This window comes from Diadema setosum, chromosome 17 (assembly GCF_964275005.1).
Source record: "Diadema setosum chromosome 17, eeDiaSeto1, whole genome shotgun sequence".
NCBI classification, from domain to species: domain Eukaryota; kingdom Metazoa; phylum Echinodermata; class Echinoidea; order Diadematoida; family Diadematidae; genus Diadema; species Diadema setosum.
In genome coordinates this window covers 11838027-11859918 of record NC_092701.1, presented here as the reverse complement: position 1 = coordinate 11859918, position 21892 = coordinate 11838027, and the positions used below count along the sequence as shown (strand labels likewise).

General features: G+C 38.6%; 1 protein-coding gene across 1 annotated transcript in view; it reads left to right on the top strand.

Moving 5' to 3' along the window:
- The window catches only part of LOC140241185 (cation channel sperm-associated auxiliary subunit beta-like), a 282231-nt gene that overhangs the window by 242846 nt on the left and 17493 nt on the right, over window positions 1-21892 (top strand). Inside the window, exon 14 of the mRNA XM_072320944.1 lies at window positions 2023-2189. Coding sequence (XP_072177045.1) covers window positions 2023-2189 — 167 coding nt within the window. The remainder of the gene's footprint in view (window positions 1-2022; window positions 2190-21892) is intronic.

Genomic DNA, 21892 nt, shown 5'->3' with positions numbered 1-21892 from the left:
ACGGCTTTCTACAATAAGAGTTGGCAATTATGTGCTGTTCATCATATAGCCATTATAATTTGGCAAATCATCGAAAAATGATATTTCAGGCAAGAACTTACAAGCTAAAAATAATTTTTATAAGGAGAGAGTCACTAAAATTATTTAAAGAGCTAATGGGGCAAAGTTTTTGGGAGGAAAGTTGAGCTTACTGACAAAATGCATCAATGGAAAGAAGATTATATGAATTACTGACACATTGTGCAGAAATCCCTCTTTAATCTTCGCTGTCTTGTTTTGCAGACATTTTTGTCAGATAATGGTAATAAATTCAAGAGGCATATCTGGCAAGCAGCCACTAAGATTCTCTGCTCCACACAGAAAACTTCCTTTGTTGCTATTTAGTGAATCATACCCACAATTGTGAGTAATCTAAAGCATTACTTTTGGAACAAACATTTTTCACATGTACAATTTGTTCATGCATATTCAGTCTGATATTGAATAATTAGTGGTCACCATTCATGTGCTCATTTTTCCAAAATTTATGATTAATGATAAATATCTAATCATGACAATATTCGCAACAGCTCATTTAGGCAATGCTCACAGATGTTTTGAACTGGTCTCAAAGTTAATTACAGATTGCTAAAAATTAACATATCGGTGACCACAAAAAAGAAGGGAACACAAGGGGAAAAATCTTATTTTTGTGGATGTGAGATTAGTGTCCAGTCTTCCAGGAAAGCCATTGACAGGAAAGATGGGGTAACAGAGTAACAAGATAACCTTAGACTATAGCTTTTTTGATTCCTTCATTCATTAATTCATTCAATCATTTGAGGGTTGAGCCTTTTAAGTTGAAGCACAGCTATAAAAGTCCCATGACCTTGGGTTCCCAGGCATATATGTTATGCCCCAAACAATAACAGGAGAAAGCGGTGGATATCTAGCAGGAAATTTGATTGTCTACCTCACTAATTGGAATGGATTGATTGTTTCAATCCAAAGTTATGGGTTCCCCTGACTTCATCTGTCATCTCTGCCTAGAGCTCACCTGAGACTTATTCCCCTCTCCCATCTCAAGGAGAACGGGAGATGAGACCGTCTCAAAAGACTTTTTGACACGATGAGATCAGAGGCGGGGGATTAGAACAGCCATTGTGCATGGTGATTGACTCGTTTCTTCTTGTTTTTTGTTCATCTTAACTGCAATGTGAATCAAAGCGATGTGTATCTTTTGAAAGTCATAATAAGAACAAGAGGATAAGCCTCAGAAGACTTCATCACAAATCCAGAGCAGTGATCTAGATTGCTGCACACTTTGTTTTAACTATTATATTTTGTCTTCTGCGATGCTTATAAAGGTCCTACATATGTTTAAAATTCTTCTTGTTTTGAAAAATATTCATTTTGTTATCTATTTTATTGATTACTCGATCATTTATTCATCATATAATCAAATAAGTTATTTTTTTTTACTTACTTATTTATTAATCAATTTATTAATTAAATAATCTATCTATTTATTTACTTCTTTATTTACTGATTAATTAATTCAATTATTCATTCTTTCATTCATTCATTCACTTATTCATTAATACAAGGCAATCTACTCAACAAAAAGAGTGGTCTTCCATAGAGGCGCTTTGAAACATACAGTACATACAATGTATAAATACATAGCTGCATATACACAATGAATGATCATGTACGTACAAGAGCAGTTACATTGTATGTTGCCTTGATATTTGTGAAATGGTAAAAAAAAGTGTTCATAAATAAACTTTAAAGCAACGTATGTCCAAGACGTCTGAATACCATCATGGTGTGTGTACACATCTGGAGTAGATGCGTTCTAGTAATCATAAGAATGTAATAATACTGGGGTATGTCTGTAAATGGTATCGGATAACCTGTTGTAGGAATATGTCTGACACGGTTTTTCTCTTTTGATGAACAATTTTTACTTTGAAGAATACACATTGTACATGATGTTTGCGTGGTAAATCAACAAGTCTTTTGAAATGGTGTGTCTTTCAGCTATTCCCAGCAGAGTTGTGGAAGCAGAGAGCCCGCTAAGCAGCCACACTCCCTTTGTGGTGTTCATCGACCACCTTGGCGATGTCGTGCTCGGAGGGATCAACGTGGAGAGAGGGGTATCACCACAGACATGGACCCAGGTCATTGACATTGAGAAGAGCATTGCGGTCAGTTTTCTTTTTGTAACCAATTTCAACTAGAGTCCAATCACCAACACTGCAGACTACTGTAAAAGTGGAAGTTTTTGCTCATTTGGGCAACACATTCTGAAACTTGAAGTACAAAATTAAAACACACAAATTCAGGCCTCGAATTAACCGACGGCCACCGACGGCCATGGCCGTCGGTGCCCCTCTCGTTGGCCGCAATGCCTTTTGTTTTTTGATCAAAGTTACGGCCAAAAAAAATGTGCCCTTTTTCTTGGGGCCGTGGTGCCCTTTTAGAATGAAAGTTATTATTTATGACGTATGATATGCCCTTTCTCAAAGTCTCTTTAATAAGCTTGAACAACTTTCCTGATCTCAAATATCATACCTTCAGTTCACTCGCGTCCCGATATATCTGATTCAAACTCAAAGTATCTTTCCGAGTGATACGAGACGACGTGTAACTGTACCTACATGTACGCCCGACCGGCTTTTACCGTCCCGACTGCCTCCGCAGCGCAGCGGCCGCGAGTATGTACTAGCTAGGCAGCGCATATTCAGAGAGTACAGTAGTAGTGAAGAGTGAACTCCCAAGTTCACCAAGAAAAAAGAAAAATCCCACGATGCCAAGGTGTGCCAGACTGGGGAATGGGGAGGGGTGGAGAGAGAGAGAGACCAATCAACAGAAGAAACCGCGCATACTGGCGCATTCTTGGAGGTCATGAACTGTCTGTCACAGACTAAATCATAGCAATCTACACGCGCACGCAAATTCCTTTGCCTTGTGGTTTTGCCAGCCAGCTGTCGGAATGTGCTTTGAAGTTTCATGGCAGCCTGGCTGGCCTGAAAGGGTGTCGAGTTTCAATCAATACCTACTGTTTTATTCCTGTTTAAAAAAATGTTGTTTCACTGATAGAAACGCGGAGATCGGGAACGTGTTACAGCTGTAGGGAAGAGGTTTTTGTTGTGTGTTGCACTTTGTGTGTGTGTGTGTGTGTTTGTTTGTTTTTCTCGGTTTGTTTTTCTTCTTTCTTTTTTCATAAACACCAAACATGCCCTTTCCAATGTGGCCTTGGTGCCCCTCTGACTGACTTAAGTGCCCTGGCCTCTTGGAAAAAGTGCCCTTTTCTAAATGGCCGTGCCCCTCCAAAATCCTATTTCGAGGCCTGCAAATTTGTTACTTTTTAAATGTAATACTATGTTATATTCTGATTATGCAGAATTAAAAATGTGCAAAATTCATCTTACCTGGTTGAGCGTGACATATTATGCATGCAAAAAATTTCCACTTTTAGAGCAACTACAGTGTACTGCTTAATCTCTCTAAGACCCCGTTTACAGTGCGAGCCCTCCTTCATTTCAGTGTAAACGCACAAAAGGCCAAATGCGAGGCCAAAATTGGCCGTGCATTTGGCCACGCTCTGGAGGTGGTCTCGGCCGCAGCTCGGCCGTGGCCGAGCCCGGCCTCTTCTTGGTGTAAACGCAAACTGGGCCAAATGCGCGGCCAATTTTAGTCTGGCTTCCAGACCCTCTGCCCGTACTATTTCGTTATTCATGATATCAACCCCCTCAACATCAAAAACTAGTATAGTTTAAGGTGGTTTTGTCCAGCAAAGGATTTTTCCTTCGGCAAAGGCCTTTGCCCGAACGGCGAATTCGTCGCCACGGAATCCAGTTTGTAAAGGGTCTGAAAACCAGGCTATACCAAATTGCGTTTGTTTACAAGCAGAGCACCACTACGACAAAATATTGAAAGGTTTGAATCAAAAGCACGGCCGAGCCCGGCAGTGTAAACGGACAAAATTGCGTGGCTTGGCCTCGCAATTGAGGTTGGGCTCGGCCGCGGCTCGGCCCAGCCCCGCACTGTAAACGGGGTCCTAGCTGCTACTGTTTTTAAATTTCTTCAATTCTAAAGAATGTTCTGTATTTTACGCATATAACATATACCAGGGCCCTGTTGTATAAAATGATGGAATCATACATAAGTCAGAAAATCACACTTAAGTCAGGTACATCAGCCAATCAGAATTGAATATTCAGAGACTTATGTTTGATTGTCTGACTTATGTTTGATCTCACCTCATTGGCCTTACCACATTTTCACATTTGATTTCTACTGAGAATATTTTCTTCAGTACTAGTTTGTTGTTTAATTTATATATAATTTTATCATTGCTTGTTCATTGAAAGACTGGGCATGATTGCAGGTTATTTGGAAGAAATCAGACTGAAAAAGTGATCTCGTACACTTGCCAGCCAATCATACTGTATTATGGCAATATTAGAAAGTGGCCAGAATTGTGAAATAAATCACAATACTTTTCTTTTGTAAGCTTTAGTAGTGACAATCTTATTCACTTTTGCTTTACAATACAGTAAACATCAGGTTTGCAAGGGTTTTTCTTCTTTGTTTGATTTGATTTCTTTTTCTTTTCTTTTCTTTTTTTTTTTTTGGGGGGGGGGGGGGTGAGGGGTGCGTGTTACAAGAGTAAGATTGTAGCATACGTAACCTGACAATGAATGCCCATGCTATAGGTCAGCACCTGCATAATTTCTTGTACACTTTGAAGTTAGTCATACAGCACAAGTTGGCTGAGTATCTGGATTCTTTCAGGTACTTTCCGCCAGCTAGCTTCAATAGATGAAGATAAAGTGTTTTTTAAAGATGGTGTAGAATGTAGGTGCCACTCTGTTAAAGCTCAAACTAGCATGAATCACTGGACGGGGGAAGTTTTCCTTGGATCTTCACGTCTTCCCGCGGAGAGGAAACCATGGGGCAAAACAGATACAAGAATGAAGGATTCACTCGCACGGCCCTAACTCATCGGCCCGCTTCCTCCGCGCTGCCCCCCTGCCCCGCCCCATCCCCAGCTCCATCTCTCCCTCTCTCTCCGCCGGCCGGCCGATGAGAGAAGCCAGGCCGGGGATTCAGCTGAGCATGGCGAGGGTACGGACAGGTGTACTTTCAACGCCCCCGGTCTGTCGAGAGAAGATGCTCAATCGGCAGTCAACTTATTTCTTGCCAAAACCACCAGGGCCCCCAATTACTTCACACATCTGATGATATACACTCCCACCCCGCCATGACCATCTCACCTGCACCCCCTCCCCCTCTAAACAAAGAACACATTAATGTGCTAATGTTCTACTCTCCAAAATGAAATGAAACTAGAGGTACTCATAGCACATTATCCTATGCTGTCTCTTGTGGCATAGAACTGGTGCACACATCCTGACAATAGCCTAGCCCCAGAGCTTCATATTCCTACAGTTAGACATCAACTGAGTATTCTAGCCTATGACATAACAGGTGCTCTTCCTCCATACGCTTTGATGTGTACATATACCTACACTTGAGTTGTACTTTGTACTTCTGTATTACTCATATTATGGTGAGCAATTCGTGTAAGTTTTATGCTGCATAAAGGGCTGTCAGCTCCATTCAGCTAAAGTTTTCACGTGGCAAATGTTTCTGGTTTTATAGTATACCCACAAATAGACCAATAAAAGTGGGTCATTGCGTTGGAACAAAAGTAAACTGATAAAAACGTAAAATTCTGGGTGCTTTCGAGTAACAGTGATATCTGTCACATTTTAAGTGATAATGAGTCTGTGGGTGCAATTATGACTAAATTTTCATCCTGACTAATTGTGACATAAACACCATTTTAAAATGGCAATTCAAAATGCCCCCCCAAAAATTATAATAAAATCAGTGATTCTTTCTTATCACATTTGCTGGGAAAGCATGCTAAATGCAAAAATATTGGCAGTTCTGTATGAACAAGTTTATCGGGAATCATAGACACATAGGCCCGAATTCACGAAGGTGGTACAAATGAAACCATGGTCTAAACCATGGACAAAAACCATGGAGCGCCAAGTGTCAAAAGGAATATTTCGTTACGAAATTGGTCATTTCGTCGACAAAATGACTGTTTCGTTAACGAATTATCATTTCGTGGACGAAATGTTCATTTAGTTACAAAATGTTGTCATTTCTTTACAAGATAATCATTTCATTGACGAAATGACTGATTTCATAGCGAAATATCCCATGCGACACTTGGCATTCCATGGTTTTTGTCCATGGTTTAAACCATGGTTTCATTTGTACCACCTTCGTGAATTCGGGCCATATTGTGTAAGCTGACATAGTTTTTTGAACAGTGTTCAGTGCATGTTTGCAAAATTGTTTTTTGCTCAATCTAAAAGAAAAAAAAAAATTAGCTTAAGCAGTACCGCCATGAACAGAATTATGGATTGTTGTTTTGGATCAATATTTCAAAGCACTATTCTGCCTTTGCAAATTGATGAGCATAAATGCACCCTACATGTACACTGTACATTGTATTTCTGTCAGGTGCAGCCAGCATTGTGAATAATTAAGGTCCTTTGTGGATCTAGGAACTCTGTGTTGTTCTCAACTTTTTGCTATCACACTTTTTATACTGAAATGGGACATGCAAAGGCAATGAATTGCTGAAAACACGACCAGTGTTGGTTACATTATATTGTGTGGCTAATTTGTTCAGGAACGTGCAATGTTTATTTTCCCACCTCATGCTCCAAAAGCAGCCACCCCTCTCTTATTACTTACCCACCTGTTCTGTTGCATCAGCTTCTGGAAAGTACTTTGGTTGCCTGTGGGTAGTGTCATCTGTTGTTTGTTTGTTGACATATCCGTGAACAGGATGAAGATGAGCCTGTTACAAGGGAACTCAACTCCATTTTTAGCCAACTTAATTCACACATAGAGTGGTATCAAACGTACTGGACCTGCAAAAGTTCCATTATGATATGAAGATTCAAAGAATAAGCAATTACTGAATTGTAAATTACCCATTCTCACATCATAGTGATATTTTGTGTCGTGTGGGAAATTTGTTGATATGTGAGGTCAGCTTCCCTTATATCTCTCCCCCGTATTTTTTGGAATCATGAATTTTCATAAACAGAGGGTGGCTGCTCACCACAGCAATCAGTGGAGATGGGCAATATAAACCAGTGAGCAAAGGTTTTCAGTGTCTTCATCAAATTGTTGTAGGTGTGTGGAATAGGACAAGATATGACACTATTGAAGAATGGAACGCCTGTCGTCTATTGCTCAGACCCCAAGCTTGCAGCACTTTGCATGTCAGCAGAGAGTACTACCAGTAACTAAATACAGAATTCTGACTCTGCCGCCTTCATATCCGGCTGGAAGTTTGACACGCGGATTCATCTACTTTCACCCCTTATTATTGATGCTGTAATCCTTCTTCCAAACCAACCCCTACCCCCTCCCCCTTTTTTTCTTCCTATTTTGGTATTTTAATCCTTCTTCACCCCTTTTTCCTCAACACCTTCCCATTATTTTGGGAGTTTTATCAGTGGTAGACTTGACCCTCGACTCCAGCCCACAGCTTTGTTGATTGATTGTACAGGTTGCCCATAATGCCCAAATGAGCCAAGATGGCTGATGATTCCATATTTGGTCTTGACCTCAACCAAAACGTAAGCCTCTTGGGTTTTTGCAGTCCTCTGTGATGCAAATCTCACATGATATTGGGCATCTTTTTTTTTCTTCTATTTTATGCCATTATTATTCAGTTCTGCGTAATGAAAAACCACATTATGAGTTCCACTCACGTGATATGGGGTTATTCCTAAATTTACACAAAAATTTCTTCAGTGTCTTGCCTAGGTTTGTACTGTGTTTGCAGGTCTCCGTATCCTCATGTGTAAGATGTGACAGTGGATGTGAAGTTGATTGTCTGTTAATATGTCTTTATGAAGTGACATACTGGTATAGTATCACCGCCCTGGTTATATTAGTATCTATTGTATGTGACAGTATTGACTGACCGCATTCTGTGGCTGCCAACAGTTGCTGCTATCGGCAGCACTCCATACCAGACAGCCGCCCCCTTTTCCATTCGACATGCAAATGAGATGGGACATAAACCACAGCATAACTTCCTCCTTACTTTGCCATACCAAATAATTAGCATTTTTCTTTACTGGGAACTCTACTGTGGGCATGATGGGATGACAACACAATCTTTTTTTCTGCTGTAAAAGTGGAAATTTTCGAAGTGTTAAAACTTTTGCGCATTTTGCGCAGTCAGAAACAAGCTTGAAAATAAAGGCGTGCAAATACAAAATTGTATCTTTGCTTGCCATATGTTCCAGTAGTTGGTGTCTTGATTCCACAGAGTTAAAAACATGCGAAACTCTCCTTACCCGGCCAAGCGCGAAAAATATCCACTTTTACAGTATACATTGACTTTCCTCTTCTCATAGACCCCTCAGTCAACATTTGTTGTCCCCGCCGAACGAGTTCGAGCAGGGGACTATGAAACGGGCTCCGTACGTGTGTGTGTCCGTGTGTCCGTCCGTGTGTCCGTCCGTGTATGATAAAAATCTTCAATTTGCTACTTCTCTGTCATTTATGAGCCAATTTTGATTCTGTTTGCTTTATATGATAGCACTACATGGGAGCTTTGAAACTTCTACACAGAATTTCAGTCGTGACCTTTGACCTTGACCTTTGACCTATATTGTACATTTTGCTACAAAATGCTACTCCTTCGCCATTTCTAACCCGATTTTGATTCCGTTTGCTTTATGTGATGGCACTAGGTGAGGGCTTCAAAACTTCTACACAGAATTTTGACCTTTGACTTCTTTGACCTTTGACCTTGATTTTTGACCCATATTGTACATTGGCTACAAAATGCTACTCCTTCGCCATTTCTAACCCGATTTCGATTCTGTTTGCTTTATGTGATGGCACTAGGTGAGGGCTTCAAAACTTCTACACAGAATTTTGACCTTTGAATTCTTTGACCTTTGACCTTGATTTTTGACCTGTATTGTACATTTTGCTACAAAATGCTACTCCTTCGCCATTTCTTACCCGATTTCGATTCCGTTTGCTTCATGTGATGGCACTAGGTGAGGGCTTCAAAACTTCTACACAGAATTTTGACCTTTGACTTCTTTGACCTTTGACCTTGATTTTTGACCCGTATTGTACATTTTGCTACAAAATGCTACTCCTTCGCCATTTCTTACCCGATTTCGATTCCGTTTGATTTATGTGATGGCAGTAGGTGAGGGCTTCAAAACTTCTACACAGAATTTTGGCCTTTGACTTCTTTGACCTTTGACCTTAAGATTTCTGACCTATATTGTACATTTTGCTACAAAATGCTACTTCCAGCGGGGACATATATTACGCACCGTGTAATTTCTACTTTTCCTTGTTGTTGACTGTTGTTGTTGGAGATGGTAAAAATAAATGAGTGAATGAATGAATGAATGAATGCTTGATTGAATGAATTGTTGTAGATGAATAAGTCACCTGCGGATATTTTTGTTTTGGAGGGATATGAGCTTGCAGTTGGCGAAGATGTCCTAGATTTTTAGTTTGATAGAGGTACATTTATGATGAATAAGTTCACTGTTGAACATATCCATTTCATATTTTACTTGTTACATCCCATCCTCTATAAGTTTGCCAGGTAAAGTTTTATTACGATTAATTGCTGAAACTGTAACAGTCTTAATACACTGGAAAGCACATTCATTTTGAATGAGGTAATGCATATGTTGAACAAATGATATGATATTATAGAAGTAGATAAGAGAAATATACCGTGGGTTATAATGAGAAAGTGTGTCTGCATATGAAATTTGTATTAAAGACTAATTGTTTCAAGATATAAAATATAAAGCAACTGCGAAAACAGAGCTTGTACCTGCAGATTTAAGTATCGTTTAAATGTATCTTATCTAGGCACAACGAGAAAAAAGAAAAAAACCAGCAATGACTTTTAAAGAAAAAGCTGAATACAACTGAACTTGTATAATATATACAATGTAAAAATAGTACAATACCACACATGTCTAACATACAGTTGTACAGTAAAATGTGCAAACTGACTTTCACAGAAATATATTACTTTATCTCAGTCTTGACAATATGCTCCATTTAGAATGAGACAGATAATCAATCTAAAGACACAGACATTTTAATTTCTCATGTCCATGTTCCTTTTTAACCCTGCCTTGTATCTTTTAAGTTCTCTTTCTCTAGAAAGAAAATAATAAGTCTTCTCAGTAACCCCCCCCCCCCCAACACACACAAACACACTTCACACCAACAAACTTTGCTGGACTTGTCACTGAGGAAACCCGCGCCGCTGATTGACGGCAGGAGCCGCTGTTAGCCAGGCATGTCCAGCGTGGCAGGTGTAGCCGCGCTGCGCGCTCAGCAGCATGACAATCATCCCTGTCACCCACCTGCGAGTCACTGGAGGAGTTGACGATAACCAGCGACTTCCTCAATGTGCCGACCAAGTGCCAAAGAGAAATTTTCTGTTTTAAAAAAGGGACCAAAAAAGGGGGAGAGGGTAAAGAAACAATAAAAAAAAAAAAAAGGTGGGGGGAGCAGAAAATTGATGCCACTTTCCTGCCAAATTTAGCAGATATTTCATATTCCCTTGAAAGTTCTTTCTTTGAGGTGATACAGATGTAGTTGAGTGTTGTGGGTCTACCTGAAGGATGCCCAAGTAAGGAGTTACAATTTTCCCCACAAGGAATACTGTATGAAGTGGATGCCTTATATTGAACACATGGAATTAATATTTTCATGATTATTTCTGTATTATTGTACTCACTCTTTCCTCATTGAGCTAGTATCTCAAGATTGTAGTATTTGAAAATTGGTATGCAGAAAATTTTTTTGCTTGCTGGGAAAAGAACTGTGTTTGTATGCCATATATTTTGACTTTTTTTCCCCAAAAAATTTTGACCTCAGGCTGCTATTTGTGTATCATAACAACACAACACCCAAATTAGATAGGAAGTTCACACATAGATGTACTGGTACATGTTTTGTAGCACACAGAGGATAAACAAGAAGTGTGATAATACCATACTTCACAGGCATGCTGAATATACTTATATGGCATAAACAGTAATTTATGTAGCAAAGAGAGAGAGAGCACATTATCATAAATTCATATCAGTAGTACTATGGTAACATTTTATGTAATTTGCCATGTTTGAGGGTCATTTTACACACCTTGGCTTTGGCCATCTTTTGCTGATGTTGTTGTTGTTTATGAAGAAAAAAAAAACTTTTGCAGTTCGACCTTACAACGGCCTTGATACAGATAACACTTCCAAAAACTCAGCTTGCCCTGTGATGCAATTAGGCCATGCAATATGCCAACAAATTTGTGAAGTCCACTCTCCAGTGAAAGGACTTTTTGGCAGCCCCAAAGTGTGTGCATTTGCACTTTTGATGAGATGTTGAGAGTTTGAACAGGAGGCCAAAGTGTAGTCTTTCCTTCTAAGCCTTAGTTTCTACCTATAATTGATAAATTTTGGAATTATGAGGTTATCTGTTGTTATTATTTTGATATCAGATTTATCATTTTTTTGTTTATTTCATTTATCATTATTATTTGTTTTTATTATATATTTTTTTTTTTTAGAAGAGAAGGAACGTAGCTGAATCATTTGTTGGTCAGCTAGAATGAAGATTCAGCTTTGTTTAAGACTCAACTTTTGGAATAAACGGCAAGTCAGTCATGAGCTAAGGCTAACCAAATTTGACAGGCCGTGAACCATACCCTGGTTATACCGAACAGTCATCGCATAATTGACAGCAGTCAGTGGGCTCTCACCCGGCCATGCCTTTGTATTGTTTATTGTGCTTGTGTAACCTGGCAAAACTGTGCATCAATGACCATGTGCAGCTTGCATAAGATCCACACGGTATTTCTACACTGACACGTTTCTGTTGTCATTGCGGTGTAGCTATTAATATTTTTTATGTTTTTTTTTTTTCATGAAAGGACCATGAGTCAGCTTCTTTTTTTTTTCTTCAGAAAATCAGTAATGAACATCATTTGTAGCAATGTATGATATAGATGCAGCATGTGTAGTGGCATGAATCATCTAAAGAAGATGTAAACAGAGTTTGTGAACATTTGTTTCCCATGTGACCAGTTTCCCTTTACTCATTGTCTTTCAGTATTCCTTTTAGCAATCATTTTACACATCACTGTCATTTTCTTTTCCTCCTTTCCGCCAATGTTTTGTCTTTGTTTTTTTATTCTTTGCATCCTGGTTTTTTTTTTGCAGGACATTCTCATTACTCCCTTTTCCCCTTTCTATCTTTCCCACTCTTTCGTCAAAATACCACTACCACTTATGATATACAACACTTGTGGAGAAAATGAAGAAAATAGACTTGAAAAAATAGCTGTTTCATGATCAGTAAAATGGTCAGCTCTCCAGGACGTCCGACGTCCGGAATTAAAAACCCTCTGTCCACTATGCTTTGTTTGCATTCTTCTATACCTCTGTGTGTGTGTATATATATATATATATATATATATATATATATATATATATGTGACCGTGCATCACAAAACAAACGAAAAGCCGCACCCCTTGATTTTACGTGAGGACTCAAACAAGGTGAAATAGGTCAACCAAGTCAATCTTGAGTTTTTTATATTTTCTGAAAAAGCAATCCTTCAACGTCATGCTTTAATTTGGGATCATAATGTGAATTACAAAGTGTGTTTTCAGCAGTTTTTCTACAACCCTTTCTGGGGGAGAGTAGAATGATCAGGTATGTTTTAGAGGCCCCTTTTCATTTCTTGAAATCCGTAGCACACTCTTCAATTTCAAGTCTGATAACTTTTGAAAGGATAATGCTACTGCTTTGAAAGTTGGCATTAAACATTGACAGAATGTGTTAATGGAACATGCTCATTTTCAGCTCAATGTGATACTCCCTTCATTGTTGTTGCTCCGATGGTTTACATCCTGTGTTTTGTCCCTTTCATTGCACAGCTAGCGTGGCTTGGTAAAGATTAAGAGCTTGAATAGCCTTTGTACTTCAGAGCCTCTTTTCTCGGTTCACACTTTTCCAGAGTGTGTGCTTTCTTTCCAGTATTCATGGCATTTAGATAGGTTAGAGGAGTCCATCTGAATTGAGTTATACATCATTTTAAAGCTTAGAGTCTGCTCTTTCAGAATCTGCCCTTAACTAAAAATCCATGTCTGGCGACTTTTTGGTTGGTTTTGTGGTGCAGGGTCATATATATATATATATATATATATATATATATATATATATATACTCCTAGATGGGTCATTTGGAAGACATTTCCATTTATTTTATATGCAAATTTTAAAATACATGTTCAATGGCAATTTACGCAATGGAGACACGAAAATTGTCTCCTTAATGACCAGTTGTCTCCCTAATGAAGACACTTCCCCCCAATATGTCTCCCTAAGGTGCCAACTAGGGATATATATATATATATATATATATATATATATATATATATTTATATATGTATGTACATATATTTATATATGTATATATAATATACATACATATATCACACATATCTCTCACACCTCAAACTGGATGACAGTAGTCACAATCATCTGTATTTCTTCACTCACTTAGCTTCCTTCACACACTCTCTTAACACTTTTGTGTATCCTGTTACAGTGGGTAGAGCACCTGTTACCTTCAAACTTTGTGTAGTCTGCCAAGCATGAGTAGTATAGATACAACGGACTGCTCCATTGTTTTGTGCCTCTATATGAGGGATGCCGAAAGCATTTCATTTTATGGTGACTTTGTCGTGTTTGTCTGGATGACTGTCCGTTGAGATGTCTGTTTGTCTGGATGTCTGACATGGGTGCCTGTTTGAATATCTGTTTAGATATTTGTCTGTTGAGAGGTCTGTTTGTTTGGATGTCTGTTGAGATGTGTTTGTGTCTTTTGATTTGTCTATTTGATTGGATGTTTGTCTATTGATATATCTGTTTGTTTAGAAATCTCTCTGTTGAGATGTCTGTTTGTCTGGATGTTTTTATGTTAGGATGGATGTCTGTCTCAAGAAAATGTTTGTTTGAATGGGTGTCTGTTGAGATGTCGGTTTGTGTGGATGATTGTGGAGATGTCTGTTTGAATGGATGTCTGTCAAGATGTCTGTTTGTCTAGAAGTCTCTCTGTCGAGGTGTCTGTTTGCCTAAATTGTTTAAGAGAAAATGTGGTCAAGTTTCCAAAGCATGTAAACCCAGAGATATCTTAGTCAAATACACCAGAGAGTATGGAACCGTATCAGTTACAGTTGAGATGTCAAACTAGCAACTTACATTTCCTATTTCTTTACACCACTATTTCTTCTTTCTTATCTTTGTGCTCACTCTCCTTTGCTCTTCATAACACTTTTCCTCATCTTGCATCTATAGAAATTCTCTCGTAGTGACACACAATACAGTAATGTGCTTTAGATTATCAACAATGTAGTATTATCGACTTTGTCTCTATAGAGTGCATCATAGTTGTCATCATCAGAAACATATCTGAAGGCAGCAAAGACAATGTAATAGAAATCTTGCAAATGGTGTTCTCACTTTAGCTGGTTTTCAATTAAAGTTGGCATCCGTGACAGTTAATTGAGGAAGTACATTCACGTTCGGCGCAGGGGTGCCAAAAGTAGTGCCAAAGGACAAACTATGCCAACGGACAATAATAAGTTTATCCACCCCGGACAGTTCCATTCGATCCGAATTACAAATTATATTTCGGATGGAGAAAGAATGAGGGATATTAAACAGTGGAAAAGAAAGCGAGGCAGACAAAAAGATGATGGATAGGGAAAAACAAGCAAGATGAAAGGAAAGGAAATACACATAAAGAGAAAAGATAAAAGTAGTTTACAGGGATGGTGTAGTTTTGGTTCAGATGGGGCTTCAGGTTTCCAACTTTTTTTTTGAGATAGTGAGAAGCCTGTCACAAAATATGAAAGAGCATACAATTCTACAAGGAATTCAAAGTTTATTTGATGAAAATTGGTTGTGGAATGGCTGAGATATCCAAAAGCAAAGAGGTCCAAAAAAAAAAAAAAGTTGGGACCACCTTTTACTAGGACCAGTTTGTTTTACTTTGTGTTTTGATATCTCAACCATTTCGAAACCAATTTTCATCAAAAAAAAAAAATTGAAAATTCCTCTGAGAATTGTATTCTCTTTAATATTTCACTTGTGGTTTCTGATTATCTCACAGAAAGTTCAAATCCAAATCGCCTATCTCAAGCAAAACTACATATAATATACCATCCTTTTTAAATGTAGCTATTTACTGAGAGACACCGTTGCTTCCCCAAATGAATTGAAGACAAAGAGGGAATTGTGACCTATTGAGGCAATAATTTGGCAGAGAAGTCTTCAAGTGCTGATGTTGTATGAACTCAACTGCAACAAGGAAGCAAAGAAAATTGAGCAGAAAGCACAGGAGAGAGAGAGAGGGAGAGAAGAAATTGGTTGTTGGTTAGTTTAAAAAGAAAGATAAGGAAAGAAGAAGGTAGCATTTTTAGAGAGAGAGAGAAAGAGAGAGAAAGAGAGAGAGAAATGAATGTCAGACAACTCAAAATTCCTAAAAGAGTAAGAGAAAGAAGACAGTTGATAAATGAAAAACCAAATAAAAAGAGAGTTGCCATGATGGTAAATGACAAAAATGGATCTAACAGCTGCAAAAAAAAAAAAGGGGGGAGGGAAAGAGATTGATAGACTGATAGAAAAGGAGGAATATGGAAGAGAGAGAAAAGAGATGGGCAAAGCTAGTAAACAAGTAAGAATCAATAACAGAGAGAAAAAAAGGAGAGATAAAGGAGGAGGAATAGTTAGAAATAAAAATCAGAAGCACATGGAACTTTCAGAAGAGTCGGAGGAGAGATTTATTCGAAAATTTAGATCTAGTTGATGAAAGAAATCATTGAGTAAGATGGGAGATTGAGGAACTAAGTGCTGTCGGAGAAGGGTTTTACAGAAATGAACTAAGTGCTGTCTGAGAAGGGTTTTACAGAAATGAACTAAGTGCTGTCGGAGAAGGGTTTTACAGAAATGAACTAAGTGATGTCGGAGAAGGGTTTTACAGAAATGAACTAAGTGATGTCTGAGAAGGGTTTTACAGAAATGAACTAAGTGCTGTCGGAGAAGGGTTTTACAGAAATGAACTAAGTGCTGTCTGAGAAGGGTTTTACAGAAATGAACTAAGTGATGTCGGAGAAGGGTTTTACAGAAATGAACTAAGTGCTGTCTGAGAAGGGTTTTACAGAAATGAACTAAGTGATGTCGGAGAAGGGTTTTACAGAAATGAACTAAGTGCTGTCTGAGAAGGGTTTTACAGAAATGAACTAAGTGATGTCGGAGAAGGGTTTTACAGAAATGAACAAAGTGATGTCGGAGAAGGGTTTTACAGAAATGAACTAAGTGATGTCGGAGAAGGGTTTTACAGAAATGAACTAAGTGCTGTCGGAGAAGGGTTTTACAGAAATGAACTAAGTGATGTCGGAGAAGGGTTTTACAGAAATGAACTAAGTGATGTCGGAGAAGGGTTTTACAGAAATGAACTAAGTGATGTCGGAGAAGGGTTTTACAGAAATGAACTAAGTGATGTCGGAGAAGGGTTTTACAGAAATGAACTAAGTGATGTCGGAGAAGGGTTTTACAGAAATGAACTAAGTGATGTCGGAGAAGGGTTTTACAGAAATGAACTAAGTGCTGTCGGAGAAGGGTTTTACAGAAATGAACTAAGTGATGTCGGAGAAGGGTTTTACAGAAATGAACTAAGTGATGTCTGAGAAGGGTTTTACAGAAATGAACTAAGTGCTGTCGGAGAAGGGTTTTACAGAAATGAACTAAGTGCTGTCTGAGAAGGGTTTTACAGAAATGAACTAAGTGATGTCGGAGAAGGGTTTTACAGAAATGAACTAAGTGCTGTCTGAGAAGGGTTTTACAGAAATGAACTAAGTGATGTCTGAGAAGGGTTTTACAGAAATGAACTAAGTGCTGTCGGAGAAGGGTTTTACAGAAATGAACTAAGTGATGTCGGAGAAGGGTTTTACAGAAATGAACTAAGTGATGTCGGAGAAGGGTTTTACAGAAATGAACTAAGTGATGTCGGAGAAGGGTTTTACAGAAATGAACTAAGTGATGTCGGAGAAGGGTTTTACAGAAATGAACTAAGTGCTGTCGGAGAAGGGTTTTACAGAAATGAACTAAGTGCTGTCTGAGAAGGGTTTTACAGAAATGAACTAAGTGATGTCGGAGAAGGGTTTTACAGAAATGAACTAAGTGCTGTCTGAGAAGGGTTTTACAGAAATGAACTAAGTGATGTCGGAGAAGGGTTTTACAGAAATGAACTAAGTGCTGTCTGAGAAGGGTTTTACAGAAATGAACTAAGTGATGTCGGAGAAGGGTTTTACAGAAATGAACAAAGTGATGTCGGAGAAGGGTTTTACAGAAATGAACTAAGTGATGTCGGAGAAGGGTTTTACAGAAATGAACTAAGTGCTGTCGGAGAAGGGTTTTACAGAAATGAACTAAGTGATGTCGGAGAAGGGTTTTACAGAAATGAACTAAGTGATGTCGGAGAAGGGTTTTACAGAAATGAACTAAGTGATGTCGGAGAAGGGTTTTACAGAAATGAACTAAGTGATGTCGGAGAAGGGTTTTACAGAAATGAACTAAGTGATGTCGGAGAAGGGTTTTACAGAAATGAACTAAGTGATGTCGGAGAAGGGTTTTACAGAAATGAACTAAGTGCTGTCGGAGAAGGGTTTTACAGAAATGAACTAAGTGATGTCGGAGAAGGGTTTTACAGAAATGAACTAAGTGATGTCTGAGAAGGGTTTTACAGAAATGAACTAAGTGCTGTCGGAGAAGGGTTTTACAGAAATGAACTAAGTGCTGTCTGAGAAGGGTTTTACAGAAATGAACTAAGTGATGTCGGAGAAGGGTTTTACAGAAATGAACTAAGTGCTGTCTGAGAAGGGTTTTACAGAAATGAACTAAGTGATGTCTGAGAAGGGTTTTACAGAAATGAACTAAGTGCTGTCGGAGAAGGGTTTTACAGAAATGAACTAAGTGATGTCGGAGAAGGGTTTTACAGAAATGAACTAAGTGATGTCGGAGAAGGGTTTTACAGAAATGAACTAAGTGATGTCGGAGAAGGGTTTTACAGAAATGAACTAAGTGATGTCGGAGAAGGGTTTTACAGAAATGAACTAAGTGATGTCGGAGAAGGGTTTTACAGAAATGAACTAAGTGATGTCGGAGAAGGGTTTTACAGAAATGAACTAAGTGCTGTCGGAGAAGGGTTTTACAGAAATGAACTAAGTGATGTCGGAGAAGGGTTTTACAGAAATGAACTAAGTGATGTCTGAGAAGGGTTTTACAGAAATGAACTAAGTGCTGTCGGAGAAGGGTTTTACAGAAATGAACTAAGTGCTGTCTGAGAAGGGTTTTACAGAAATGAACTAAGTGATGTCGGAGAAGGGTTTTACAGAAATGAACTAAGTGCTGTCTGAGAAGGGTTTTACAGAAATGAACTAAGTGATGTCGGAGAAGGGTTTTACAGAAATGAACTAAGTGCTGTCAGAGAAGGGTTTTACAGAAATGAACTAAGTGATGTCGGAGAAGGGTTTTACAGAAATGAACTAAGTGATGTCGGAGAAGGGTTTTACAGAAATGAACTAAGTGATGTCGGAGAAGGGTTTTACAGAAATGAACTAAGTGCTGTCGGAGAAGGGTTTTACAGAAATGAACTAAGTGATGTCGGAGAAGGGTTTTACAGAAATGAACTAAGTGATGTAGGAGAAGGGTTTTACAGAAATGAACTAAGTGATGTCGGAGAAGGGTTTTACAGAAATGAACTAAGTGATGTCGGAGAAGGGTTTTACAGAAATGAACTAAGTGATGTCGGAGAAGGGTTTTACAGAAATGAACTAAGTGATGTCTGAGAAGGGTTTTACAGAAATGAACTAAGTGCTGTCGGAGAAGGGTTTTACAGAAATGAACTAAGTGATGTCGGAGAAGGGTTTTACAGAAATGAACTAAGTGATGTCGGAGAAGGGTTTTACAGAAATGAACTAAGTGATGTCGGAGAAGGGTTTTACAGAAATGAACTAAGTGATGTCGGAGAAGGGTTTTACAGAAATGAACTAAGTGCTGTCGGAGAAGGGTTTTACAGAAATGAACTAAGTGATGTCGGAGAAGGGTTTTACAGAAATGAACTGAGTGCTGTCGGAGAAGGGTTTTACAGAAATGAACTAAGTGATGTCGGAGAAGGGTTTTACAGAAATGAACTAAGTGATGTCTGAGAAGGGTTTTACAGAAATGAACTAAGTGCTGTCGGAGAAGGGTTTTACAGAAATGAACTAAGTGCTGTCTGAGAAGGGTTTTACAGAAATGAACTAAGTGATGTCGGAGAAGGGTTTTACAGAAATGAACTAAGTGCTGTCTGAGAAGGGTTTTACAGAAATGAACTAAGTGATGTCGGAGAAGGGTTTTACAGAAATGAACTAAGTGCTGTCGGAGAAGGGTTTTACAGAAATGAACTAAGTGATGTCGGAGAAGGGTTTTACAGAAATGAACTAAGTGATGTCGGAGAAGGGTTTTACAGAAATGAACTAAGTGATGTCGGAGAAGGGTTTTACAGAAATGAACTAAGTGATGTCGGAGAAGGGTTTTACAGAAATGAACTAAGTGATGTCGGAGAAGGGTTTTACAGAAATGAACTAAGTGATGTCGGAGAAGGGTTTTACAGAAATGAACTAAGTGATGTCGGAGAAGGGTTTTACAGAAATGAACTAAGTGATGTCGGAGAAGGGTCTTACAGAAATGAACTAAGTGCTGTCGGAGAAGGGTTTTACAGAAATGAACTAAGTGATGTCGGAGAAGGGTTTTACAGAAATGAACTAAGTGATGTCGGAGAAGGGTTTTACAGAAATGAACTAAGTGCTGTCGGAGAAGGGTTTTACAGAAATGAACTAAGTGATGTCGGAGAAGGGTTTTACAGAAATGAACTGAGTGCTGTCGGAGAAGGGTTTTACAGAAATGAACTAAGTGATGTCGGAGAAGGGTTTTACAGAAATGAACTAAGTGATGTCGGAGAAGGGTTTTACAGAAATGAGGGAAAGTTGTGAACAAACCTGTTGTACATATCAATTGAGTCACAAAAAGAAAGAATGTTAGAGAATAGAAATTGATGAAAAAGATATAAAATGCAGTTGATCCATGCCTTTCTGAAATGAAGAAAGGGATGTGATAAAATACTATATAGATTGATGTCAGTGGCAGAGATATGAAAAAAATAAATAAACTGAGGCAGCAAGATGGGATATTCTTTCAGACACAAGAGAGAAAACTACCCTAATTTTCCTCAAAGAGCAAGTAAGATATGCTAAAACAAAAACCAAATTAATTCCAAGTAAAGACAGAGAACAAAATTAGAATAAAGAGAAAGATATAAAGAGAGAAAGAAAGAGATAGAGAGACAGGGGTGAGAAGTACATATCAAAGGACAGACAAGGGGAGGGGAACAGCAAAACTTGCAGCTAGTCACCAAAATCGTAGAAGGGAGGTAGGAAAGACAAAAAAGGGAAGGACAATCATTGAGAAGAAGAAAGGAAAGAAAGAGGAAGGGGTGAACAAAGCAATTTCACAAGTCAAAGGAGGAACATCTGAGGGACGACTGTCACCAGTTCGGAAGTTATTACTCACCTCGAATCGGCGTCTGACGACAGGCGGTGATTTGAAACTGATGCACAACAAATTCTGAACTTGGCACGCCTCCATGGACATTGCGCTGCACCAAATAATTTACAGCATGAAGGGCTGATATCCAGGTTTTAAAGGCAGTGCTCTCATCTTGGAATATTTCTAACCATTATGATCTGTATCATCATCATCATTATCATCATCTTTATCATCATCAGTACTTTAATCATTACACTCTCTTCTTGCATCACGATATGTGAAGCAGAAATTGTGTTAACATCATGCAAGCCTTGGTAAAGAGTCAATTTCCTTCTCTTTCTTTCTTTCTTTTTTTTTTTGCAACTGCAAATGCAGTGGATGCAATGAATTACAGGTGAAAATAACAAGAAATGTGACACATGGACAGATGCTGCTTGGCTCATTGTTTGTTCGTTTGTTTATCTGCCTCTCTGTCTTAAGAGGGGCATATGAAAAAAAAAAAAAAAATTGAAAGTTTCCACAAGATACACATGTATCTTCTTTCGTGAAAGGACTTCCAATGTCATTTCCCAAATTGGGAACAGTTATTTAATCATCGAGCAGTTGTTACGCTGCAAGATTCCATTCACACTTCCACACACACTAATCATGAAACAGATGTTTCTCATTGATCATAGTTGCATGCAGCAATGTGTAGGAGGGAGGAGGCATTGCCCTTATTTTATGTATTTTTGGATTCGTGATGTCGTTGACATTGTCTCCTTGCCGTTACTGTCAGCACGGTGATGCACATGGAGTGATGTGTGTGGGATGCAACCTTATCAAATGGAATATAGGGGCCATTCGTACTTAAGCAGAAATACTCGGGTACTTTCGTGCAGTATCTTTTCATGTGAATGCAAGCAGCATGTGAAATACCTCAAAATATATTGTGTTGTTGTTGTTTTTTAGGGTGGTTATAAATTCAAAGCTTGCACTAATTCGGAAAGATGTACATTAGGGTCAGAAATATCACAGTATTTCGTAAATGAGAATGGTTACAACAAATTACTGTGGTATATTAATACCACAATAATTTACAGGGTTCGAAATTGGCGATGGTCCGCTGGCCATTGGCCACCGGAAATCACGTCGGACTAGCTAAAAATCGA